The sequence below is a fragment of the Indicator indicator genome, chromosome 1 (assembly GCF_027791375.1).
Source record: "Indicator indicator isolate 239-I01 chromosome 1, UM_Iind_1.1, whole genome shotgun sequence".
In the NCBI taxonomy this organism is placed as follows: Eukaryota; Metazoa; Chordata; class Aves; order Piciformes; family Indicatoridae; genus Indicator; species Indicator indicator.
This window is the reverse complement of record NC_072010.1, coordinates 122,115,906-122,143,898: the sequence shown is the minus strand read 5'-3', so window position 1 is coordinate 122,143,898 and position 27,993 is coordinate 122,115,906. Positions and strand designations below refer to the sequence as shown.

Genomic DNA, 27,993 nt, shown 5'->3' with positions numbered 1-27,993 from the left:
GACCACGGCTGAGGTGAGATCCCCAATGGGAGCAACGGAAAAGGTCACCCTGCAATGGGGAAGAGGCTCGCTAGCCTCCAGGGCCGCTCGGAAGAGAGCCTCCGCTGAGGGGGAAGTGGAGCGGCCGTACACCCACCACGGCGCCCGCAGACCCTCGGGCTCGCGTCCCTCCTGTCCGTCCTCCGCTCGCGGCCCCTGGCGGCGGGCACGGAGAGCCGCCCGCGGCGCATGCGCGGTGGTGTTGCCTGCTCCGCCGAGCGCGCATCGGAGAGTTCGGGGGCAGTCAGCGGCGTGGCGGCAGCGCCGGGCTGGCAGCGTTCGGCTACCTCCGCTGCCTGCATACCGTCTACCGGCGGGTCCTCACCTCGGTTTGCAGCGGTGAGTGCGGATCGGCGTGGCCGGCGCCTCGCTGCCTAGGGGGCTTCTGCTTATGTGAGGTGTCCCTGCACATGGCAGGGGGGTTGGAACCAGATGATCCTTGTGGTCCCTTCCAACCCTGACTGATTCTATGATTCTATGATCTCTAGGGCTGGTGGCGGGAGCTTGCCGGGCCGTGGCGTCCCAGGAGCGGAGCGGGCAGCCGTGCTGTGGGGGACGGTCGGAACAGGCGGGCAGGCGGCTCCCCCTCGCCTACCTGTGCGGGCACTCACAGACACAGGCGCTGCCGCTCCTGGGGGTAAAAAGGCTCCCCGGAGCGGGGCCGCTTGCGAAGGGGCTCGTCGGGACCCCATGGGGTGAGCGGGCGGGGCAGGGCGCGCTTGGTGCTGCCCGACGGGTGTGCGGGTCGCATGTGGGCAGTGCGCCGTTCGTACGTGGGGAGTGCGCCCAGCAAACCTCGGCGGGGCGACGGGGAGGCCCTCAGAGAGCAGAAAGGGAGAAACGTGCCCGGCCGCCTTCCTCCACTCGCCGGGCTTTGGCGCCCGGGCTGGCGGATGCTGGCGGAGCCGCCCGGAAAACTTCTCTCAAGGGGGTTTGTACCATTTCCAGTTAAGCCAGGGAAGAAAATGTTTTGATTCTATTTAACAAAGGAAAAAATCCTGCTGACTTACTTTTTTTTGGAAAGAGGTTAATGGCTGTCTTTAAAACAGGCAGCTAATAAACGTTTCTCATAAGTTTTACAAAAACACCACCACCAAAATAAAACTATAAAATAAAATCACAACCGTCTGAAGCTTTCCTATTTCTGTTAAAACTTTGCTTTTGGCAGGCTCACCTACATAGTGGGTCAGTATTGGATTCGCAGTAGCCCGGGAAGTCGCTCTAGGTGATGCTTTTAAGATGCTCAGTATGGGTAGGTGTATTGAGGCGGTGAGCCTGGTTCTCCAGGGGTTCGATGCACCTCTCCTAGGCCTAACCCTAGCAAGGGAACAATTTGTTCATATCCACGGGAAACAGGAGTCACGCAGGGGGCCTCAGTTGAAAATGGGATTGAATCTTGCGTTGGTTGAGAAGTGGCAGAGCAAGCAGTGGCTGGGTTTGTTGGAATGACAAGAGAAGAGTGGAGCCAGTAAGCGTAGGGAAAAAAACTGTTAAGTGTATGAGAACGCTTGAAAGAAGTTTTTGCAACCCTGTTGGCATAGATAAGTCTGGTGAGAGAAGAGGGACAGTTATGCAGATGTCAGTGTTCTAGATTAAAATCAACACCTTAAACCTACTGTAGGCTGATGCTGTCACTGAACAAGACCCTGGATGTGCTTTTTCTGCAGCCTTGCTACTCGTTGCCATCTTCTATATCATCTTCTCCCCATAGTGGCACCATAGTTAGTACAGTAGTGGGATGAAGGGCCATGATTACCCACCAATTCATGTTAACCCTTTTAACATTTTTTTCTGATGAACCTAGTTAGTACTCAGGTCTGGTTCTCTGCACTGCCATGGGGATGCTTAGTCTAGCTCAGGGAAAGATGCATGATGGGGAGGGAGTTAATTTTTTATATATAAATTAATAGGTCTGTATGTAAAAGCACTGAGGTTTTTATATGTACATATGTGTATGTATACACAGAGGAACACATACACCTGTGTAAAGGGGTTGTGTAACTGCAGTGCTGTGCATTCTGAGTTGTGTTGAACAGAGGGAGTGCCATTGATAAAGCAGTTGTGGGGGAGGTTTTACAAGTGCAAGAGGTGACTAGGAGTCTGAGTTGGCATAACCAGTAAGAATGAGTTTGCAAGAGTATTTCTTGATGGAGCAGGGGTGTGAGATAAGAAGTCAGAGGATCGGCAATTGTGTGTGAGAGTGCTACATGGAAACAGACATCACACTTCAACCTCGATACTGTAACATGGTGTCATCTGGAACAGGTTGCCAAGGGAGGTAGTTGGGGCCCCATCCTTGGAGATATCCAAGGTCAGGTTTGAAGGCTCTGAGTAACCTGATCTAGTGGAGGATGTTCCTGCTCCTGGTCGCTGCAGGGGGATAACTATATGACCTTTGGAAGTCCCTTCCAAACCAACCAATTCTATGGTTCTTTTATTAGAAGTGGAGTGTTGCACACAGAATAATATTGTTGTTTCCAGAAGCACTCACAAATGAAGAAGAGAATGGATTTTTAGATAGCTTAACCTCTTTGTACCTCTAGATTGGACTACAGTTTTCTGTCAAGTAATAACATATTGTTTGTTCAATAAAAAAATCTGGTGATACTAAAGAGATTAAGTATTTTGGTCTTATCCTCATTACTACGGTTGTGTGATGTTAAGACTTATTTTGTGGACATGACTCAAATCTGTGTTCAAATTCTATTTTGACTATAGAACTATAAATTTTCTTGTGTCTTCTATTGTCACCTTCATATGTCAGTACTCAACAATTTTCCCCTGACAAAACTCCTAAAACAAGGAAATAATCATCCTTCCATTCCACATGAAGAATGAAAGATAAAACTATGAAAACCTAATGTGGTCCAGATAGGATCCAGGGTTTTTTTCAGTGTGTTGAGTTCAGCACAGATGCATATAAATTGTGTATCTGCTTGTGCAAATCAAGCACTCGGGATCTGGGAGAGGCACCTGTAAAATAAACTCCATATGGTTAGTGTCCACATTAAAACAGCATTTTAAAGTAATTTATATAGAGTCATGAATGAATTATGTGGCAAAAGCAGGGATAAAATATGTCAGGACAGTGTTAACATATTTTAGACCACAGTATTGTGAACAGTTTTTGTTTGCCATATCATTTTTAACAGCTCCCTCTTCCTGTAATCCTCTTCCCCATCGTTTTGTCCTACCTACCTCTGTGACCTCCCTCACTTGTGATAGAGTAATGGTTTCCATGTCTGGCTGGTGAGGTGGATCACAGAAATAATCATGTTGATAAAAGATATATCTGACTTTTGACTCTTACCTGGCTCTTAGAAATAGCTGTATGAGTGGGGAACAAGAGATGTGGTTGGTACTGTTTAACCCCAATGTGAGTGCGGGGAAAGGACTAAGCCATTTTGCTTCTCTGTTTCCCTCTTCCATAAACTTTATGTGCTTCATTACTTCCCATTTACTGAACAAATGTCACCATGTCCCTATAGGCAAGAAGTTTATTTTCTTGCCCCATCCTTTTAAGAGCTTTTGCTTTCAGTTTCTCAGCTTAATTTTGAACTTTTCTTTTGCTTTTCCTCTTGCTCTTTCATGAATTCCTATCAGATGTTTTTCCAGGATGCTGGCTTTCTGTGGCTTGTGTTTCTTTGATGTTTTCACACGTGCCCCCCACCCCCCTTACTTCCTCTCCCACATTACAAACACAAGCACTTACAGCGTGCACTAGAGAACAATACAGTACTGGCAAGGGAGTAGATTAAATGACCTAATGTCTGATATCTGTTCTCCTGCCAGCTATTTTTGTTTGAGTTCACATGTCAGTAACTGTTTGACCTTTTGAAATCTAATCTGACAATACTCAGCCCTTTCCTTATTTACCTTTGTTTTATTTACTGATTCTTGTTAAGTACAATTTGATACACATTTATGGGGCCTGAAATACTCTTAGCCCATTTTCTTGTTGCCAGCAATTTTGATGGTACTGATTTAGCAGGTGACCTGTGTTTTAATCAAAATAGCTGAGTAGCATTATTAAAATAGCTACATTTCAAAATCAAAGCCTGTCTTGAGACTGGAAGTTAAAGAAATTGCATAATCATCCAAAATCACACCATTTGTTTTGGCATTTGATGAAAGATGTTTTATGTGTGTCTTGGGCTATTGATTATTTTTAAAATAGATAACTGTTAAATATATTTAACTTTGGATAGAAGTTCATCTCTTGTATCTGTTCAAAAATATGCTTGAAAAATCAGCCAAGAAACATTTGCACAGTGTAGTACACTGGAGTTAGCATCCAGGACTAAGACTCCTGGTCAATACAGTAGTAGAAGCCTGTTCTCAGGCTGAGAATGCTGTTCTGTGTTGGGTTCATTTGTGGGGTTTTTGTTTCTCTTTTTTTGGGTTTTTTGTTTGCTTGTTTGTTTGTTTGTTTTTATGAGTAGATATCATTACATAGGGAGAGACAGACTATCCTGCAATTGCATCTTGAAAGTTTGAGATCATTGCATGTCACTTCTGGAAAGACTTTTGAAAGTTGGCATCTCATGTTTTAAGATCACCTGTTCAACATATCTTCTGTGTTTCAATATAATGGTCAGTATGCCCCAATATGATTACTCCAGCAGTGGCCAGATTAAGTGATAGTAAAATCCAGAGAGAGACTGTAGTGAAAGTTAGTATTGGAGTAGATTATCATAGGTAAAATTTAAGCCTAGTGAGGTATTCGTTTTGTTGCCTGAAACTGCAAGATTTCTGTGCTTGCCAGTACTGTAAGATATGTTTGTTTATACCAACTTACACCTTATTGTAATTCTGGATATTCTTGTTTTGCTGAGCCCTTTCTTTTCCTGTAGTACAAGAATGAATGCCATGGACTGGTTTCAACATTCACTTCACAGCAGCTCCTTATCAAATCCCTAGTGCTAAATTAACTGTTTAATATAACTGTCTAAACTGTGTAATATTTATTATAATTATCTGTATTTCTAAATGTTTACTGCATGGTGTTGAAGAACAATTCCTTTTTGGCTCAGTAAGTGTGAATTTGTTAGGTCACTGGTGTGAGGCAGTTTATGGGAATGCAGGAAAATTCAGAAATAGTGGCTTCATCAGACGTGAACTTTTACACCTGCTGGTATCTCCAGGATTATGAGTGTGCTGTTTACTGACCTTGTGTGTATTCTTCAGCTTTTATTTGTAGAGTATTACTCTTCAAACTACTTGTTAAATAAAGCTGAGAGGAGAAGCAACTTTCTGTTCATCTATCTTCATTATCACAGCTATGGGTAAGGGGTCTCAAAACCAGAACATTAGCTAACACTCTTGCCTCTCTTCCTATAGATTTTCCCCATGGCAGCTGAAATTAGCACAGTCCATGGCATTTTATTTCACTACTGCTGAGCAATTCTGAATATCAGACACAAAATGGGCTCACTGTACAATTTTTTGTTTGCTACTGTTAGTTGTCAGAGCTGTGGGCAGCAGCCAAACAAAGGCTAGCTTAGTCTGGTGAGCTTAACTGATCTAAGCTTGTCCTGCTGCCTGAAAACAAGAGTTCTTGCTTTTCCCATCCATCCTTGCTAGGTTTTGCATTTTGACTGCTCCACTTGTGCTGGCACAGCACTCAACGCTGTACAGTCAGCTAAACCTGGGAGCTGATTTGTTTTAAAATCAAACCAGTCAAACTAAAGCAAGCATACACCCATACACAAAAGGCTTTCCACTGGGCTACTAGCTGCATCTTTTATTGACTCAAGGTAGGAAGTGGGACTATGGGCTGTGGGGTGACATGGGCTACCTACTCAGCAGCTTTAGCTGGAATTGATTTAAGTGCTAACTCAGAAACCGTCAGTGAAGCAGCAGTATATCAATATCTTTCTCTGCTGACATCTTTGAAGAACAGCAGCAATCTGCTCAAGGGGGGAAGACACAAGGAAGTCCCTCAAGAGGGCCAAGAACCTGATGAACAAATCTTGGAGTCAAACACAGGAAGAGAAAAGAAAGTTGAACAAACTCGTCTTTTATGGGAAGGCTGTTTATGATGAACTGTGAAGAAGTCCCCAACTACAATCTCATTAGATCTTCAGTTGTCTCAAAAAAACAGAAGTATGAGAGCACTTTCACTATGACCTTTGCTTAGAAACTCTGGGCAGAGGTTTGATCAAAGTTTTCATCTTAATATATGGAAGACATTTTTTACAGTGAGAACAATCATTCGCAGGAACAACCTTCCCAGAGACATTGTGAAGTCCTCATAAGTGAAGGTTTTCAATATGCAGTTGGACAGGATGTCAGATAGCCTCATCTGGACTCTGATTCCTGTGAAAGGTTGGACCAGATCATCTTCTGAGGTTCCTTCCAATCTGCACTGTTTTATGGTCCTTTGAATTTTTCATGGGGGTGATTACACAAGAAATACAAAAAGTGGAGTTGCACCTGCTGATGGACAGCATGTCTGGGAAGGTTCTACAATGACTTCTGCAATGTATGACATATGTAAATAAATACAGGAGAAAAATAGCAGTGGCATTTTTGTTTGCATTAGAAGGCTGAGCCTTCTCGCTTTGTGGGTGGTGGAGTAGAAGTACAGCTCTCTCGACCTGTCCTCATAGCAGAGGTGTTCCAGCCCCTGGATCATCTTTGTGGCCCTCCTCTGGACTCTCATAGAATCAGTCAGGGCTGGAAGGGACCACAAGGATCATCCAGTTCCAACCCCCCTGCATGGGCAGGGACACCTCACACTAGATCAGGCTGGCCAGAGCCTCATCCAGCCTGGCCTTAAACACCTTCAGGGATGGGGCCTCAAGCACCTCCCTGGACAACCCATTCCAGGCTCTCACCACTCTCATGGGGAAGAACTTCTTCCTCACGTCCAGCCTCAATCTCCCCACTTCCAGCTTTATTCCATTCCCCCTAGTCCTGTCACTATCTGATATCCTAAAAAGTCCCTCCCCAGCTTTCTTGTAGCCCCTTTCAGATACTGGAAGGCCACAATAAGGTCACAGCCCCAACTCTTTCAGTCTGTCCTCATAGAAGAGGTGCTCCAGCCCTCTGATCATCCTGGTGGCCCTCCATCAGCACTGTGTCCTTCTTATGATGGGCACACAAGAGCGTTTCAGAGAGTGGTCTGATTTTGAGGTAACTAGAATTCTGAATTTACATGTATGAAAAACAGTAACAACATTCAAGAACTTTTCTGGTTTTGCATTTCTAGTAATTCTTACAGAATGATACCCATTTAAAATAAAAACTGGTACTTTAGTTCAGTCTTATTAAACCATATGAAATCTATGTGACTGAGAGTACAAGGTAACTTAGGAGAAATGCCAAACTACTTGCCCAATAGATTGGTTTTAGTGGCAGATACAGTCCAGGGAGTTCATACTTCCTGTGGCCGTCTTTGAGAGCAGAGGGGTAGAGGAGGAGGGAGAGGTGCAAAGCTCTATTGCAGAGCACAGAACTGCATCAGTCCATGCTGGGGGCTCTGATCTCCATTGAAGGGTGGGTAGCAGTAGTAAGAGGGGAGGAGAAATTCCTTGACTCCTTTTCAAGGCTGCAGCCAAAACATCATGTTTTACTATACTTCAAATATGTAAATCAGCTGGAGTACCTTTTGTGTAGGTTCATTCAAATCCTGCTTAGAAAACAGTAAGTGCAATGCAGTAAAATAGACAGTCATCATGCCACACATCTTAGTTTATGTGGAAATTCATGGGATGTGAGGGGAAATGAGCATGTGTGTTGTGAGAGAGGCAAATAGTATTCTGGTGGTGTACATCTTTCGGTGCACTCTTTATGCAATTTCCCAGTGTGACAGAAAACTTTATAAAAATCTGTAAAGGAGTTGTGCCTCATTATCTTTTTGCTAGTTACCATGTAATTCAATAAGATGAAATATATATTTATGACTCTTCCATCACTTCTAGGCAATTTGGGTTTTGGTTGACTGGAAAATCCCATTAAAGCATGCTCTGAAGTGCTGTCATATGTGCCTTGCTTCAGGGGATGAGAGGAAGGGTGGAAACTTGTATTAAAACATGCTGATGTTACATAAGTATTTGGAAGAGGAGGCTTTGTTTGCACATTTCTCAGACTTAAAATTTAGCACTTCACAAAGAAAGTACTTTTTATTGTTTTCTGGCTAATTTTTCTAAATTGAATGAGGTGTAAGGCATTGGCCTACCTAACAAGTGCTAAATGCAATTTCTGTACAGAGCCAGAATATCTGTTTCACCTTTGTCTCACCACAGAAAAGCAAAACAAATTTTATCAAGCAGCCACCTTTTTTTTTTTCACTCACTGGTATTTCTGATTTTTAGCTCTTAGATTGAGCCCTGTGGTATCCTGTGTGTTCAATTTCCATCAATATTTAACTTGAAGACAAAAGGCAAGCACATAGACTGCTTCAGAAATATTTTTCACAGTGGTAAGGATTTTTGTTCCTGGGGTTTGTTTTGTGTTTGCTTGGTTTGGGGGTTTTTTGTTTGGTTTTTTTTCTTACTCGAGGAGGAACCTCCCTCACGTTTCCTTTGTTTTTGTCAAAGTAATTTTGTAGCTTCACAGGAAGTTTTGCCAGACATTCACTGTCACCCCATAACAGCCTTTGATTCTGAGGAATCATTTATCTAGAGCATCACAGCTTGTTGCTGCTTTGAGTGTAGTCATCCAGTACACAATGGGTGTATCTGCAGTAGCATTCTGGTTCAGATTAGGAGTATGCTTTGGAAGCAAAACTCCCAGTTGTAACCACTTGCTGTCCTTTGGTTTCCATCACAGAATCATTTCAAAGCACTCAGATTGAACTGTTTTTGGATGAAAGTAAACCAGAAGATACACTATTGGAGCATAACTGTTTCAATCCCACTGCCACAGAGCATTCAGCTCAAGGAATCGAATTAGGGATACCCCAAAGGAAAATTCTCAATCTCTTTGTTGTGTTAAGCACAACTGTTTTGTTCTTCTTATTCACTCCTGGTGCTCTGCATTGTTGACTAATGTGAATTATAGCATGGATAAACATAATGCACGTAAAGGTAGTTATTCATGACCACTGGACTGGCTTCAGATAGAGTACAGCTATTCAAGTCCAAGTTAGAATAGACAATACCAAAGTAGCTGACAACTTGTGTTTGATTTGGAAGCTGACACTTTGACACTTAAACAGCAATTAGGTCAGTGAGCACCAGAGCTATAATGAAGGTGTTCTCCTGTCTGGTTACCTTTTGCCCTTTCCTAGTTTATTAACCTGAGTTCTCCATTCTCTAACATTCTTATTCCTGTGACCCAATCACTAACCCAAATCACCACAATATTCTGACACCTCTTATGTATTGGCTGCACTCTTTCCCTTTTCTCATCTCTTCAGCTTTTTTTTGACTTATCAGCTTGCAGAAGTCTGTTCTGACTGTGGCTGGTCTTGAGCATGGGCATGCTTTATGGCTACCCACTTTGGGCACCTGCCCAAAGCACCCTGCTCCCTGAGATATTACTGCAATTGGTAAAAGCCAGTGAGAACATGAATGGGTTTTCTATGCTCTTCTTGGTCATGGATTTTTGTGGAAAACTTATGCTATCACTGAAAAAGAAATCTCACTGCCAGATTTAGTTAAAAGGTGGTGTGCAGGGGGGAGTGGAACAGAAAGTAGACTGGGTAAGTAACACAGTATCATTAGGTTCATGTTCAGACAAAATCAGGATAAAACAATTCTTGAAAAAGGAGGAGAGGAAGTGGTTATTACTATGTCAATACTGAAATGGATTATTGAGTTAAATATTCCCAATTCAAATTCCCAAAGCATAGTGATATTACCTAACCTAAAGCAGTATCTTTTAACAGTAGATTGCAGAAGACTGAGGTGTTTGAAATGCTGCTATGTAGGTTGCTTATAAAGGCATAGTCTCCTGAGGATTTGTGCAGTTCTGGTTTCAATGCAGAGAGTTACGTAAGTGTTCAGTTATGCCTCCCAGGAACTGCCCCAGATGGTCCCCATGTGCTTTAAAACAATGAAACCCACTAAAATTCTCCTTCACCAAAGGGAGAGTGTTGTTACTTTTTCTCCCAGATGTGTCCTACTCATCAAAATGTGTGTATCAGAAAATTGGGTTTGTCTGGTTTTGGAGTGGGGAGTTGCAGGGAAGAGAGAGTTTATAGCAACTTGCCATGGAAATAAACAGAGAATAACCAGACAGAATATTGTCACAGGTTTAACACAACAACAAACCTTGTGTAAAGAAAGTGTAATGAAGCTGAGACAGAAAATTAGACTTCAGTGCCAGCCAGCTGAAGTCTTGTACAGCTGCAGTCACAGATTCACAAAATGCATCAAGTTGGAAGGGACACTTGAAGGTCATCTCATCCAACACCCCTGCAGGCAGCAGGGACATCTCCAACTAGATCAGGATGCCCAGGGCCACATCCAGTCTGATCTTGAATGTCTCCAGGGAAAAAGCCTCAACCACATCCCTGAGCAACCTGTTCCAGTGTTTTACCACTCTCATTGCAAAGAACTTCCTCCTTATGTCCAGCCTAAATCTACCCTGCTGAGGAGGAACTGCCTCTCTGCAAACAGGGTGGTATTCAAGAGTGGTAGTCAATAAGATACTTTTATGAGTAATGATATATTTTATTGGGTTTAAGACATAATGGCAGCCCACTAAGTACAGGTTTCCCTTAGTGATCTGAACTGTGGTTTCAGGGCCATGTGTAATCAAAATTAATGATAATGTTTTATAATACTGCGATTGGATAGCATCCACAAAGCAGAGGGTTGGTTTTTTTTCAGTTCTCTGTTTTACTCTTCTTATCCCATGTAGTCTCAGGTAGGACAAATCTGTTGTTTGATACAGTAGTTTCTGAAGTGTTCTATCTCTCTATTCCCACTTTAATTCCCTGGAAAACCTTGCTGTTGCAGGGAAACCAAACTTAATAAATACAAATTTCTCCCACATCCCTAAGGTATGGACTTCCTGTTCAGAAAGAAACCAATATTCTCTCTCCACTATTTGAATCCATGTAAATTCTTTTGTGCACTTTTCCTTGGGAAACACTCTTTTGAAACAGGTTGTAATAAAATTGTAGTCTTCTGTAATGTTTTTTTCCAAGGATGTGAGACTCATGTGTTGGAACTGGGATTTTTTATGTAGGTACATAACAAATTTTGAATAAATGGCAGTCAAAGAATTGTCATCTATCTTTGTGTGTAATTACTTAATGTTTTCATTTTTCTTCTAAGCAAGCCTCCCATAGGAGTATTTCAGTTGTTGTACTGCACCTGGCTAGGGTCTCTAGAAAAGGGTGTTTATTTTTAGACTGAACATATACTAATGTTTCAGTTAGCAGTGTCCCTTGAATGTACCTGCTTTCATAAAAAAGCTCCAGAAGAACTGAAATGTTTATAACTTCAAATAATTGTCTAGCTCTATGTGGCATCTGGATGTAAACAGCATCCCAGCGGTCTCATTAATTTTACAGATTACAGTATGTGTAAAATTAACACCTGTATTCCTTTTCAGACTTGTATTGCAGAATGAAAAAAGTCAGTTCCTTCTTCCCTACCTGCCTACTGTAATGCACATCTCTCCACAGCTGTGACAGGAGCATGATGGCCTTGCAGTGTCTTAAGTCCCCATTAATGCAGCAAGGGAGAAACAGTGAGGGAAAATATTGCAGCTGGTTTACATTATCCTTATTTTCCCTCTTTTTGTAATCTCTTTCCTTAACAAGTTGCTTTGTTCTTGATGTTCTGTCTGCCTAGAATCCATGACAGTCAGTGAGTGAGAACAGTGAAGACAGTTTGGACCTGTGTGTCCTCCATCAGATTGTCAGTCCTTTAAGGGTATGTGCTGCACACAAGCTTCCATTAAACTTGCAGACAATATATGTACTCAGAAGAGCTGTACCTGCCAACCAAGTGTGGTTATCTTAACAAATGAAACAAAGTCTTGCAGAAAGATTGTCTTGAGCCAACAACTTTTAATGCTGAAATGAGTCAGCCTCCCCATTTAAGAGATACACTGTACTGCTAGAATATGATTACCACCTTTGGAAATGCGTGTAAAAATATTTTATGCTTTCTGTTTGTATGTGGTAGATACAAGGTTTGGGCGTTTTCAGGATTTAGGGGAAAATACTTAGGGTAGTTGTGAAAAGAAAGGTACAGCTTGTTTTGTTACTTCAAGACTGATTCCTTAAACTTTCATGCAAAATATTTCTCCCCGGTAAGATGCTACAGCCCTTTGGTGGTGAGCAGTGTTGCTGGTAGATAGCATGGGCTTTGTTGGTGTGTCTCCTTTGCTGTCTGTTGTACTTTATAGTTCATTGTATTTCCCATATTGTCTACTAGAAGTGGATGGCTGATTGTTTCAGTTTTGTTTTGTTTATTACCATTACATTGACAGACAAGTAGGCAGTCAGAAAAGATGATTTGTTGGTCAGGTATGTCAGCTTGCAATTGAACTCAGAATTTGACAGTCAGCTTGGCCATAATGCTACACATGCTATCCACCATGTTGTCACTTTTTCTGCAAGCAAATCTAAGATGATTTATAACCTCTTGGAGGGTGTGGAAGGATTAATATATAGAAGATAGTTGGAAGAGGGATTCCTGAAACAATAATTACTGGTGTTATGAGTAAGATACTTTATGGGGGTTTTTTTGGTCTTATGTTTGTACATATATGTGAAAATTACTGCCCTGACACCACAGAACCATCATAGTCTTCAGTAAGGTTCATGAAGACTTATAAGAAGTAAACTAAATAAGGAGCTGAGTAGAGGAATAAATGAGTCAGTAGCAAGTCTGGATGTTCCTGTCATGTTGCCAGCCTTCTTCATTTTTATTAGCTGGTTTATTATGGTAAAGAAGATTTATGTACTTGTCTGTGTTTGAGCCCTTCTTCCAAGCATATTCTGAACTGTTTAGTCAATTTGAACCAAGACTGTCAAGAGAGTAGAGGACCAGAATGTAATTGAGCTCCTTCCCTTTAGGGAAGGGGGTAATTAAGTAGAGAACAAAGACCCAAGCGGTTCCTCTGCAGTGGGAGAATCTCTTTTGTCAGTGTAATGTCCACGTAGTGACACACCATTGCCAGTGCCCTAAATCAACCTCTTGACCTGGTGGTTATTTGGGTGTAATAGCAGGAAGCTATGTTTTGTGTGAGCTTGGAAATGAAGAAGTTTGGGGAGATACAGGGAGAGAAGGCAGAGGAGCATAAAGACACACGTTTGTAGGAAAACAGATATAGTTCCAAGGAGCTCTGAATCTTGTAATTGCTATGAGAATCCAATGAATATTGTTGAAGGAAATTTCTGCACCACAGCTGCTGTAAAGCTGTATTTGATATTTCCTAGAAAATAGTACATTATTGTAATAAAGGAAGGGTGAAGAGAAATGTAATTTGTTTGCTGCTGATTCGGTAAACTTCTGATGCTATCTCATAATACAGTTGCCTCAATTTCCACTGAAGAAATTCTTCTCTTCCATGTGTTTTTCCCAATTTCCCAATCTGTGTATGTCAGTATTCTTATGTTTGTTTCTAAAGATTATGATGTACCAAGCACCTAGTGGCAGGTGCCAAGGCAGCATTGCATGCCAAGCCAGTGTTAACACTGCTTCTGGTGAAGAACATTCCATAGCAGGGGAGAGGCACATTACCCACCCCCCCCACCCCCCCCACCCCCGTTTCTGCTACAGTTCCCAGAGAGTAGGCAGAGCCATCTAGTTGTGACTCTCTGAGTGTGGATGTAGATGTCTGTGCTCTGTTGGGTTTTTTTGTAATGCTGTTGAAATCCACGCCTAAGTTACATGTTTAAAGAGTGAAATATTAAAGACTAACTGAAATCTAATGCAGAAAAGCATCCCCATCAGAAAGGGGAAACCAGGCAAGGTGCATTTTGTGCACTGTATTAGGGCAGCTCAACAGAGCAAGTGAGCATTCGTGGGGTTTGCTCTTCCGTTGCTGTGAATCCTATTTGAGCGGATGTTGCAAACCTTCAACCTATTAAAAGAGGTATATATGTTCTGAAGAATTTTTTTAACCCTTTTGCTTCTGTTACCCTAAAATACTTAATAAGCTAAACTATTGTGGTGAGATTCAAGAGTGGTATCATGTCTGCAGTTTATTCACATTTATTTGTCTTAACAGATATTTGGTGAACTTGCTTTAAAATCAGTTTCTTCCTCTGTCCCACATGTAGCAGTCCCAGCCCTACCATTCTAGGGACCAGGATGTCTTTTAAAACCCCACTCACTTTGGCAGCAGTCCTTACAAGTGCTGCAGTGTACTCTTGCATGACAAAATTGTGTAGGACAGCCCATGCTGTAAGTGGTAACCTTCCTTCTTTAGCCGTGGTCAGCCTTTGAGCACATACACCACTCTTTTATACAGAGAAGTTTGTTTATGAGGGTTTGGGTGTATGGAGAGTGAGGACATTAGGATGGTGTGATATGTCAATGTGTACCATGGCCCCTGAAGGAGAATTAATGCTAACCTTTAGGAGTAAGTAATTTATTACTTCTACCGACTTGGTTAGACAGTTGCACCTTTCTCATTCGTAGCTGAAAACTTTTCTTAACTTTTTCCCATACTAACAAAGACTCCAAGAAACTGAGAACCATCCCTCAAACGACTGTTGCAGCCTTCAGCTACAGTTCTTGTTTGCTGTCTGCTTCAGGTGCAGTCAGCTTCAGGCACTTTCTTGACTGAGAGCATCTTCTTGTGTGTTTTCTTTCCAAGATGAGGTATAAAGTACGTGTAAGTTCTTGTAGGGCAGGTTGGGAAACTCTCTGAAATTGCAAGTCCTGTTCTGCCCTTGAACTTTATGCAGGCATCCTGTCTTTGATCAGTAGCAGACTCTGGGTGAGTTGGCATGTGTTCATTCTGATTTGAAAAAATCTGATCTATAGACTGAAGATAAGGAGTTGACTTGATCTCTGCAGAGTGAATTTAAGTCTTAGATAAGGTATAAGCAATTGCAGTGGAGAATGTAATGTCTTTCAAGTTCAGTTAGGTAAAACAGAGGCTGCAGATTTGTTTAAAATTAAACACACCTATTTTATATCAGCATTTTTGCATATATTCTAAATACAGAAAACTTTGAAAAGGTTTAAGTGTTCATCATTTCAGAAGAGTTAGCTTTTTTTTCATACTGGAATTAGTCTGCATGCAGTAGTAGCACAGCTCAAAAGAGGAGTTAATCTTGATTATGGGATTTGCAACAACTGGTATGATGTAACAATATTTGGGAATCAAGCAAACTTTTCCAAGTTCTTCATAATTTACAAACTCAACGAGATGTTTCCTCTTTTCACAGACTTGATATTTGCAAGTTCCCTGCCTTGACAGTAATCATCATGGATAGTGGTAAGTTTGTTAACTTAGTGGTGAGTGCACATTCTTTTTCATTCCCTATGAAGTGAGCATTATCACACCCCTAAAGAGTGTGATACTTAAAATCCCCAGTAGTTTGCACAAAAAAAAAAAATCCTCTACTATTGAACAGGGTTTGGTGTTGTGTATGATGACAGATCTTTACCCACATTAAACTGAACTGGAATCACACTGCTTTTCCAACAGAAGTATGATGTGCAGACCATGGTAATCATCACACACTCATTTGTGGACCTTTGAAAGCTGGCTGCAAAATGAAGAACTCAGAAAGGAATTTCCAGCCTTGAGTACTTGAGTTTTAAATGTTCTTAAGCTTGTCCCAGTAACTCCAGATTCTCAGAAATCACTTTTTAAGCTTTATAAGTAAATGATCAAATTCTCCTTTCTGCCCTCTGCAAAACAAGTAATTTTACTAAGATCACTTACAGAAAGATTGAAATTTATCCATATCTGCAGCTTCATATTTAAGAGTAAATGTTCATTTCTAGTACTTAGTAGTGGGTTTAATCTGCTTGAGTGTTGGTAAGGAATCGGAAAGGAAGCCTCAAAAATTACCTCTGTAGAGTTGGCTTTGATGTCCAGGATGCCATGGGATTTGCTTCAGCAACATTTTTGTGCCTCAGAATACTTCTCCCGCATTGCTTCTCCTTGGTCCTTCTGTCACTGAAGACCTGCAGCCTATTTTCTTTGCCTGCAACAGCTTCATCTGGCAGGCTGGGACACATTTATCCTCCTTTGTCCTTGCCTTTTTCTGATTCTGATTGAATTTCACCTTGCTACAGTATCTGTTTGCTATTACAATAGCACACAGGTTTTCAAGAGAACTTCTAACAGATCGATCTGATCATATTACAGCTCATTTCAATAACTGTAGGTGAAACTAAGATTTTGGAATGATTTTTTCTTTGGAGTTTTCCGCTACATGAAAACTCGCTAAAAGCCAAGTATTTTACAGTTAAAGATCACAGGCATGTCTGAAGAAATAAACATGTTTTTAAATGCATTAAATTTGTTAGTTTCATATCTTTGTATTCTACAACAACTGAAGGAGAGGAAGACACTTCAGATGATTTGTTTCTGTGTCTATCTTACATAATGCCAAAATCATAATATTTATTTTTCCTTTATCTTATATTTGCTAGTTAAATCCCTTGAAGTGGAAAAGTAAGATTTATCTTGCTTCAGTGCTTTAGTCTTGTCACTTGCAACTCTCCTCTGATTATTTACAGGTCTATAGTAACAGCTGTAGTGACTTTAGCTGTGCTGTGGCTTGGCTATGTGGGCATCCAACCCAAAGCATTTTTTGACACACTTCTGTACAATTATAACTGAATGTCTACATGATGATGGTCTTGGAATACTAAAAAGTCAAAGTGGTTTCAGCAATATGGTTCCATTATCTCTTTTTACAGGATTCATGAAGCAATGACTGATTCTCATTGAATAACTGTCTTGCAGTCGGTATCCATCAAGATTGCTCTGCTCAGTGTGGATTTTTATGTTTCCTTGCTACCTATGTATTGACTTCCCAATAGGATTTAAAGTCCCTAGGAGTGGCAGAGCTTTAAAAATGTCAAATCAAAACAAATTAATACGCTTCTTTTTTTTTCTAGCCTTGCAGGGTCAAAAGCCATTTCTGGTCTGGAATAATCATGCATCATTATTTATCAGATACATTCAGAACTAGTATGGGATGTGGCTGATTCTCCTCTACAGGCTTTTTTGTCCCTGTGATGTATTTTCTATAGTGTATTGTGAAAGAAGGAAGACAATTTCTGAATATGAATTGCTAAATAAAAAAGGGATGGATGCTATCTGTGAAGTGAAACTCCTTAGGTTTTCTCTGCTGAATGAAGGGAAACTTCATTTATAGAGCATTATCTACTCTTGGGTGATTCCACATATGGGCACTTCTAAGACTCTGGACTGTAGCTTGCATGAATGCACAGAGGAAGAGTTTGTGAGAAGTAGGTAGAGCACTGGCAGTCCAGCCCCATGCATGGCTGCATGCTGACTTCCTGATAGGAAAAAATCTTTCAGCTCATCACATTTGATGATCTCTAAGGCATGTTGAAAGAAACCCAAGTTCTTCAGGCCTAGAGGGGAATCAGAACAATTGCAAAGTGGAAAGAAGCTGTCACTTTTTTCTTTTCTTTTTCAAGAGATTTTTCAATATTAATTTCTATGTTACTTGGTCAGTGAAGTTACACAGTGGGAGATGCCAGCGTGCTTTAGAAAACACAGATTGCAATGGGTGCAGTTGTAGAATTGTATACACTCAACCTCTGGCAGTATTACAAATAGTGTAATTTGTGTGGTGCATGCACCTAACACGTGTATTCAGCTGAAAGCATAGGAGCTTTGGAATTTAATCTTCAAATCTTCATTTAATCCATTGCAAAATGAAGATAATTGTCTGATGATTTGTAACAAAGTACACCACAGAGACTAAACAAAATGAAATTAAAGTAGATATGCCTAATTGTGGTAGTAGCCTCACTGCTGAAAAATTCTACCACTTCTACCTAAAGCAAGCATAGTGATTTTCTTTGTTGCCATCCTCTTTTAAAATTCAAAATCAGATATTATGGAAAAAAACCCTGGTGAACTGATTCATATAAAATTATAGGCAAATCAGTGCCTAGACCAGGCAGTCTCTGTCCTTCAGCAGGCAGTGAGAACTTGTCTTCATGGCATATCGGTAGTCTCAGACTAGCTGTAAATGAACTGATGCAGAAATGGTCAAGAAATGGTGTGGGAACACATCCTGAGCTGTGTCAGGAGAGGTGTGACCCACAGGTCAAGGAAGGTAATTCCCCCCCTCTATCTACTCTGCTCCCATGAGACACCCTTGGAGTGGTCATCCATCTCTGCAGCCCCCAGCATAAAGACAAGGACCTGCTCAAGCGAGTTCAGAGATGATCAGGGGGTTGGAGCACCTTCCCTATGAAGACAGGCTGAGAGAGTTGGGGTTCTTCAGCCTGGAGGAGAGAAGGCTTCAGGGAGATGTTATAGCAGCATTCCTGCACCTAAAAGGAACCTACAGCAAAGATGGAGAGGGACTTTTTTTTTTCAGAGACTGTAGTGATGGGACAAGGGCTAATGGTTTCAAACTAGAACAAGGTAGATTCAGATTAGATAACTAGGAAGAAATTCTTGACAGTGAGGTTGGTGAGACACTGGAATAGGTTGCCCAGAATGGTTGTGCATGTCCCTCCTATGTGGAATTGTTCAAGGCTTTGAACAGCCTGGTGTAGTGGAAAGTGTCCTCACCCATGCAGAAGGGGTTGGAGCTAGATGATCTTTAAGGCCCCTTCCAACCCAAACCATTCTAGGGTTCTGTGAAAGTGGCTGGGTGTATTAGTATGGCAGTGCATTGAATAGTTAGCTGGCAGTGAGAGCCCAAGAGCAGTGTTTCACTGACCCAATGTTCTTGCTCCTTGATCTGAAGAACTTGGAGAATTTCTAGAATTTCTACATCATTTACTGCACATTGCAGTTCCAGGTAATTCAGCTTGCTAGATTTTGGAATGTTCCAGTTATTGCATATTACTTGACCCAATGGTCAAAGGTGTTTGAGGGTAAGTTGGACCATTAGAAGAAAACAGATTACTTCCAGCTTTCTTCCTTGAACAGAAAACTAAGGAATTCATATAAAGAATGCCCGTGTCAGAAAACATTGGTTGCCTTTTGGGGTTATTTTATTTGATTCATCACCTAAGGTGAGGTTGTTTATATGATTCAAGAAAATAGAGGTTACTTCCCCCCCACTCCAAAAGTGGAACTATTTCATGATATGAGCAGATCTGCTTCAGAATCGCTTGAGAAAACTTACACTTTGATAAATACAGCTGTCCTGGTGTGTGTGAGTCTGGGTAATTCTCATAGACATTTATATCCAGAACTTCAGAGCGTTCTGGCTGGGATACCCTCAGGCAGCTGCAAATATGTTTTTGAATGTTCACAAGCAGGATTTCTTTGTTCTGTGTCATCTTTAGTTTAAGAAGTTGCATGAGCTGAGCATCTGCTTCTCCTGAGCGCTCTGCTCAGGCACTGGCTTCAGTCTTGGTTAGGCATAAATGACTGTGATGCCAAGTTGAGGTCTACTGCATTTATGATGTTGTAGCAATAACTACTGAAATGGTAGGCCCAGCTGCTTAGAACAGTGAGCAAAATTAGGAAAGGCCTTGTTTCATAATAAATAAAGGGGAAGATTTTGAAAAAACTCTGTATTTCCCAAAGCATGTTTTCACTGAGCAACTGTAGCGCAAAGTTTTGGAGATCTATTTTAGAAGTGACCTTCGTTATCTCTCTTCTCATTCAGTATTCTTAACAGAGGACAAAGCCAATTCTTTGTTAAAAAGATACCCAAGAGCCAACACGTTTCTGGAAGAATTAAAGCCAGGTGACATAGAACACGAATGCAGAGAAGAAATCTGTAGCTATGAAGAAGCAAGAGAAGCATTTGAAAATGAGGAAAAAACGGTATGTTTTGGTGTGTCCTTAAAGATGGATGGAGGGTATTGATACTGAGTTGTGGGGTGTCCTTGAATGCTTGTGTGTTTTCCAGCATTGTTTTAGATCTGTTTTATTTTTGAGCCTTTAAGTAAAGGAATACAGTGGAGATGGACAGTCTGCACAGCAGTAACTTTTGAATCCTTTGTCCCAATTAAACTGAATTTGAAGGGAGTAGAAGTCTGAAAGATAATTAAATAATCATAAATGCTGTGAAAACTTGCAACTGGGAGGAAAAAGAAAATGAATTAATAATACCCCTACTTGAGAAAAGGTGGGAAAAGCTGTCATTGGTTTGGCAGCACTGTTTACCCAAATAACCTATGTACTGGTTCTCCTGTCATCAGACACCTGAGTCTGAACTAGATAGCATGAATGCAGTTGTTTTGCTTGGAAGAAATAAGGGGATTGGGACTGTTGTGGGGCATATATAGAAGGAGAGGGCACAAGTCTTTGCTTTCCTCACTTCTGGAATAACTCATTTATTGATTATGTTCACATTAAATGAGTGAGCAACTCAAAAAGCTTTTCATCTAAAATTACACCTTGAAATACACCCAGGTGCTCTTGTAGCTGGCCAAAGTGTTTGGTGCCAAGACTACTAACAGTCTAAAAATAAGGAAGACAAGTGGACTTCTTCAGTCTAAAATCAGCAAGCCCCCCAGAGGGTGTTGTTAAGCAGCACTGATCTAAAACATGGAAAAAACATTAATTTCAGTGCTAACGTGTTGTGCAAGGGCAGTGATACATTAACTTGAGGGGAGTGAAGCAGATACTGCCCACACAGTTAATTGTTGCTTAAGTCTGTTGGCTTCTCCAATTAAAAGAAGTTTGTGGGCTAATGGCTCTGCAAGCAATAGCTGCACATCATACCAAACATCTTATTTTGTTTCCCAACAAATCAAAACAGCACATGGGTTTTTGATGGTGGCATCTGACCTATTTAATTCAATAATGTCAATATGATTTCTATTTTTTTTTTTAATTCAAGACAGACATGGATGAAATTAGGGCTGAAATTGAGGATAGATGACCTTTGGAGGTCCCTTCCAGCCCAGACCATTCTATGATACATCTAAAGTGAAAAACAGGTGCTAGAAAATGTGACTCAGAGAAATGATCTTCCAAAAATGCTTATGTCCCCTCTGTGTGGGTTGGGGTTTTTATTGTTTGTTTGTTTGTTTGGGGGTTTTTGTGGGGTTTTTTTTGCATAGAGAAATTACATTTGCAAGGCCAGTAAGATAATAGGCAAAGTAGCACAGGGAGCATTGCAGAGTTCTTCCAGAATTTAGACAGGTGAGGCATTCCAGTCTTCAGTGGCTTAGCTCTACATCAAAAACCAACAATGTGTGCAGGCATACTGAACGTTTTAAGCTCATGGTGTCTTTTTGTTGGAGGTCATACCTGGGTAGAGGGATATGGCTGGAATGAGAACTTTCACACTTACTAAAATTAAGTGGTAGGACATGCAACATCTCTTCAGAGCTGCTGCTTTGAGGTTTTAAAGTACATGCACACACATGTTTTTTACCTCACAAACTTGGCTTGGTGTGGCCATTCCTAATGATAGCTCATTGCCTAATTAAGAACAGTGCATACAATGACACAACTTCTGCAAAGTTCTAACACAGAAGTTCAAGACGCTAGGGGAAGCACTGCCTAAACATTGCCTCACAATTCACCTTCTCGTTCCTCATTTAGGAACATTTTGTGGTGTAGTAGATAGTATTTCCCTTGCAGGGTATTTGGGAAATGGTAAAATAGAAACAGTTATATTTCTGCTCTTGGCACAACCTTTGTGTCACAGTGGAGAAGCTGCTTCTGACCTTTTACTCATTTCTACTACGGTGTCCTTTTTGCCTAGCTGCTTTATTCTGCTGTTGGTAGCTTACTAATGGGCTGGGCTCTGAGAATGTGCTGTCCTGCCTGAGCAGCTTCTTTTGCTTATAAGGACTTTACTTAATTCATTGTCCCCTCCAAGCAGTGTCCCTCCCTTAGTAGGACTTAATGTGTACCAGGAGAAGGAAATGGATGCAGTAGACTAGGATCACAATACATTATGTTCAGAGTAAGATGCAATGATTTCATAGTATAGATAGACTGGAATTCAAATAGAGTCTATAGCTCATTTATCTTACGGTAGCTTTGTTTCATGTAATTTCTTTTAGTATTTTTTATCTTGTCCACTTGGTTCCTTGCTTTTGAGTCTCTTGAGGAGGTGTGCAACCTCCAGATTTGTAATATTAGAATAATATCAAGCAGTTTTCTTGAAAGTTAGGATTGTGTGAATTAAGTGTACGTGCATAGCTGTCGTGGAAATATTGAATGCCTTTAATATTGCATGAGCTTGAGGATTTTGATAAATTCAGAATTATTACTTGAAATTTTAAAGTTAATTATAAAGGCAATACTATTAAGTTAGTAAGGTTAGAGACAGCAGGGAATAATTTACAGGACTTTGTGGATGAATTAAAATAAGAAATTCAGTGTTGAAAAATGTAATGCATGCAGGGGAAAGGGAACATGCATTATATATATATGATTGGCTCTGAACTCAGAAACAAGATCTGAATTTGAATCTGTGAAGACTTGAATTTAATGCTCAGCAGTCAAACAAAACAAAATAAAAACCTGAATGCTAAGAATCTGAAGAAAGGAATAGGGATCAAAATGCATAACGTATGCCCTGTCATTGCATGTCCACATCTTGAATGTGCCTTGTACAGCTCTTATCTCCTAAAAAAAAGCCAATTCGTAGCTCAGGGAGGACCAGAGAAGTGTGACAGTTGACCAAAGATATGAAAAGACTTCTGTAACAATAGATTGGGAAAGATTTGGATCAGGGAATATTGGTGATGTCTGTGAGTAGCATGAAGATTGAGCTGAGGTCAATCACTTGCTGCCCTTCTGACAGAAGAGCTAAGAGGACCTCAAAGGAAACTGGAAGGTGTGGGTTCAAAGCAAATCAACTATCTCTTCTCACCATAGATAAGAGCTGTGGACTGCCTTGGCACAGGATGTCTCAGATCCTAAGAGCTTGAATAGGCTCAGAGAACAATGATTGAAGTGAACAGAAGATAAATCAGTCTGGAACCACTGAATAAAAAGGGTCATTTTCAGCTGATGGAAGTTTTTGATGCACAAACATGTGGAAGCTGGGAGAGTTATCACTGCCTCCTTACGTTTGAACTCTTCTTTTGTCAGTCTCTGATGATTGTTGTCAGAGAGAGGGTAACAGATTAGGTGAACTCTAGGTCTGATTTAGTAAAGCTGTTTATTTGTAGTACCTATATCCTGCAGGCAGCACTGTATGGGGTCACTGGTTAGTTGTCTAAGGTTGCTAGGAGACTGAAAAGATTTGTTCAAAGGTCACTGTGCCAATCTGTGATTGGAGCACTGACGCTAATTTTACTTCCGTTAACTCATTTTTTTTAAATTACATTACATTAAGATTTTACAAGCTAGAAGTCATAGATATTCATTTGCTTCAAATTTCCTACCAATTGTAAATATCAGAGAAGTTTCAAGGTTCTCTGTAAAGATCTATTCTAGCAAAACATTACCACTAGAATGCTTAGCAAGCAACTCAGAACTTGACAGCATCAGATCTAAAATGTTGTTATCAAGTAAAACTTCTGGCATCAGTCTGTGTGTAATTATGGATGCTGGATAAAAACCCAGAAGAGGTGAACCTTTTCCTGCCACCTGAAATTGAGGGCAGACCAGAAGAAAACAGCGTAGCAGGTATGCTCACTTCTCATTATTGCTTTGTCTACATCATCTGCCTACTGACTACCAAGCAGTCTTCTGACTGGCATATTATTAGTCCAACTTTAAAGCAAGTCAGACAATTGAGCAAGAATGATTTGAGACTGACGATGTTGCCAATGGTATTAAAGGCCTCAGCAGAAATTCTCAGCGGAGTGTGAGTCTCTTAACCTTCATGTGGGTAACTTACTTGATTCAGCATTCAGATCCAGTTGACTGATCCAGACTGCATTCTAAGAAGTATTAGAAATAAAAGGGAAACAAAATTCTGGCAAATCTGTGTAGTATGCCCTTGAGAATTCCTTTTGATTATTTAAAATTCCATTTGCCAAAGCCGTAAGGGACTTTCAGAAAAACTAGTTCTTGGTGAGAATATCTGTTAGATGTTTTCTAAGGCCTTTCCACTGTGGTTATCTGATTCCATGGCCTGCTTAACTTAGTTTTTCATCCTTTTAAGGCATCTGTGCCTGGTGTTCTGAGCCGTACAATACTCAAGGATAAATAATTACTGGAGTGTCTTTTTCATAAATCACAAGTTAATGATCTTGTCCAGTAGAAGTAAAGTTCTTTTTGGTGGTGGTTTAAGAGACCAGCCACTGTGGAGGGGATTTTTGTGCTGAGAGTTTTCCAAGTTCTAAATTACTCTTTAACTTTCTGTTTGAGTTCTACAGCTACTTCGCAGGTTGTCAGTAAGTTGTTGTTTTCATAGCAGTTTGTACAAACCTCACAGTGTGCAAATTAATCCAAGTTCTCCCTGGTTTCGTTGGGCACAATTTGACTTTGACCAGGTGACTTGTCCTTCTTCTGTGCCTTCACTTCACAGTTCAACATAGCAATGGGATGGCAGAGCAGAGGGGGAGTTGCTTGGCAGCTGCAGAACTCAGACCTAAAGCATTAATTTCCTGCTGTTCCTGTCAATTCCACCAGTCTGGAACTAACAACCTTTGTGCTCCTCTTTGAAATCTGGCTTGCAAAAATGCAAGGATCTAGTATGCTAGCTTTTGGTTGGTGGATTTTTGTGGGGTTGTTTTCTGCTGTTATTTTTCTTTTCTCTCAGAGAAAGAAAGTTAAAGCTTTGTTGGGTTTTTTGGTTGTTTTTTTGAGCCACTAAATAGGTGTATTTTCACCTGAGTGCAAGACAGTATCTATCTATCTCTGTAAGACAGCTGTACACTAAAGCACTTTAATTTTTGATAGGAGTGTGTATATCTAAACTCTCTTCCTTTGTCTTGCATGGAAACGAAAGTGGACACTATTTGCATCCTCGAGGCAGTTTAAACTCTTACCTTAAGCTCTTTATGCACCTGTCTAGTCACACCATCAACTTGAACATCCCCCACAGCCACATAGCCTATTCTGACCTAATTGCCTGCCACTCTGGGAAAACATCTGTTCTGCTGCTTTGCCATGTTGCACAGTGACAAGGAGATATGCTGGTATTTCAGCTTTCTGAAGAAGGTACAGAGACGTTTTCTCAGCTAGAATTAACATGTAAACAATAATAAAATAACAGCCACAACCAACCACTCTTCCACTGGAGAAGTCTGCAACACAAAATATATTGCTGGGGGAAAAGTGTGATTTCTTCCTTTTCATCAACACTACCTTTCTCCTCCATAGAATCTTTTTAAATTACACACTTGCACAGTATATTTGATGACTTACAGTAAATCTTTGCAAATGTTGTACCATTTTGTTCCTTTGCTGCTGTTGAGGCAGCAAAACAGTGAAGTGCAAGGTTTGGTTCCAGCATAGACAGTAGCATTTAATAATCCTAATAAATCCTCTGCTATTTTTTTAGTATTCAATATATTTATTATTTATTCCTCTAAAGAATCTGGTTGGTTGCATTCAAACCATGTGGAAAGGTAATAGGTAACAGAACTTAATCACCTGGTGATTTGGTGGGAAGAGGTGAAGTGTTCTGTTTTCTTGATTCTTACTGTGCGGAGATCCCAAAAGTTCTCAATTGTATGGCTAAGGTAATTTTTTTATGTTAGTTTGCCCCTTCAAATATGTTGTTCTAAAGTTGTCATAGGTGATACGGGGCTCACTGTGTAATAATGCATCAGAGAAGGCCCTTGTAGTAGAGAAGTATCTAGAGAAGTTAGTCCATCTTCCATGACTTGTGTATTTTGTCTGAAGTCAGTTCTACTTGAATGATTTGGATCTGGGTTCACATCAGAGAAGGACACTGTGAAGGCTTGCTTGTGGTGTCAAGCCTTGGAATTGAGGAAAACCTCCTGATCCTGGGTTGCTGTGGCAATCAAGGCTTTTTAAAAAATACTGTTAATTTTCATTTGTTCTGTATTTATCTTTTTTTTTAAGCTACAGGATAGGCAGTTGTTTCATGCACATGGCATTGCTTTTAGTCCTAGTAAATTCTGATCTAGAAGCATCAGCATCACGAGTATGTATTTTGCCCAGGGTGTCCTGCTCTTGGCTTTGCACAGAGCAAGCTTAGCCACCGTGCTAGAGAGGCCATGCTGCTTCTGGACCTAAGCTGCCTCTGAGATCAGTTTCGTGGCATTCTGTTTAATGCTGCTCATGCAGCAGCAGTCCTGAACTCAGAAAAGTGGTGGATCTGACTCGTTTGTGCACAGAGTCAGTCAGTCTGCAACCTGGATATATCATTGACTAATAACAGAACAATGGCAACATCACATTTACCTGATGACTGTTATATAAATACTTGCATGTCAGACGTGTGCTGTCATTTCAAATAGAGTATGAATGGGTCAGTTCTCTGCATTTTTAAAGAAAAGCAGAGAGTTCAGAGCTCCTGTTACGGATTTGGGCAGGGGGTGGTTAATTGTGGGGTTTGTTCTGAAATTACACATGACTATGAAACAGTGGAAGAGTTTATTAGTAGGAGAGATCTTGTTACAGCTGAGGGTGACTACCTTTTTTTGAGACAGGTTATTCTTTTCTTTGTATGTTTTTTTTTTCTCCCTAGCATTCCCTGCAGAGGAAGTTGGATGGAGGCATGATCTTTGGTGCTGGTGCTTGTGCATATTAGTATAGAAAAGAATGCTTTCAAGTACTGGTGTCCCACTTCATCTTTATTTTCACTTGTTCATATTTTCATTTCTCACTTTTGTTCCATTTATCTGTAGCTGTGTTGCCAAAATTTGTAGAATATAATAAGCTGTGTATATTCTTAGAGTGCTTGGAGCCATTTTTAACTATAAACAGAGGATCTGAGTCAACTCATAATAAGCTGACAGCAATTGCTTTGTGAGCCAGAGGGTGAGGGGAGTTGATACAACATAGCTGTGCTTTGCCAAAATGGTCTGTCATCCCGAAACAGTATTTCCCTGTCAGATGCATTAGTATTCCAGCTTTAAAAGAAACAAACCAACCCCTAACTTTTGCCTTGAGTGGTGCTGAAAAATTTGGATCCAGTTGGCTGATGTGCAGGCTGATTAGATTTCTTTTTTTTTTTTTTTTTTTTGTCACCTAGCCCTGTCTGTGCTGCACATTTATAAATACTAAGTGCCGACACAGGAATCTTGAAAGCAGTGTGAGGAGCTGATTTTAAAAAAAACAAATCCCTTTTGTATCACTAGTCACATTGGAAAACAATTGGAAAGTTTATTGTGTGTGCTTATCCATTCCTGTTCTTATTTTAATCATCAGTATTTGAAATGCCTTTTTTTTCCTCATTCATGTAAAAGAATTTGACTACAGTGATTTTTATTTATTTATTTACTTTTTAAAAACTGTTTAATAGTTCTGACTTATCCTGTCTTGCTCTTCTAGAAGGAGTTCTGGAAAGTCTACAAAAATGGACTTCAGGGAGAAAGTAACACAGGACATTCCTGGTATTCATTTTACCTTGCATTTCCATTAATCATTGGCCTTTTTGTTATCCTCATTGTCATTTTTGTCATCTGGAGATGCCTGTTTAAAAAGAAAATGCGTAGACAGTCGGTGTACGTGCACAGGGGAGCCCACGAAGCGATGGGTGATGGTGCTGTGGCTGACGGCAGAGGTCCTCTTCCACCGCCTCTCAGCATTGTTCATTCCCCACAGGAGGAAATGTATGAAGTCAGTGGGCTCTCTCCAGGAGGTTTGAGCTATACAGATGGACGATCAGACTCAATATCCACAAGGCTCTCAAACTGTGATCCTCCTCCTTCGTATGAGGAAGCCACTGGTGAAATCAGTATGAGAAGTGAAACTGAACAACATTTAGATCCACCTCCACAATATGAAGACATTGTGAATTCCACTTCAGCCAGTGCAGTTGCACTATCTCCTGTTGGCACCAGTACTAAGTAA

The 27,993-nt window shown here is 40.7% G+C and overlaps 1 protein-coding gene across 1 annotated transcript; it reads left to right on the top strand.

Moving 5' to 3' along the window:
* The first annotated feature begins 25 nt into the window (after window positions 1-25).
* PRRG1 (proline rich and Gla domain 1) lies at window positions 26-27,993 on the top strand. Its single transcript, XM_054395693.1, has 4 exons — window positions 26-378; window positions 15,350-15,399; window positions 19,751-19,911; window positions 27,472-27,993. Exons 1-4 carry the CDS (start codon window positions 26-28, stop codon window positions 27,991-27,993), a joined length of 1,086 nt encoding a protein of 361 aa, XP_054251668.1.

Coding starts and splice junctions, on each gene's coding strand:
- PRRG1 (XM_054395693.1), top strand. CDS start 26: ATGGGAGCAACGGAAAAGGTCACCCTGCAATGGGGAAGAGGCTCGCTA. Junction 15,400..19,750: donor AGTAATCATCATGGATAGTG/GTAAGTTTGTTA, acceptor CTTCTCATTCAG/TATTCTTAACAGAGGACAAA. Junction 19,912..27,471: donor TTGAAAATGAGGAAAAAACG/GTATGTTTTGGT, acceptor TTGCTCTTCTAG/AAGGAGTTCTGGAAAGTCTA.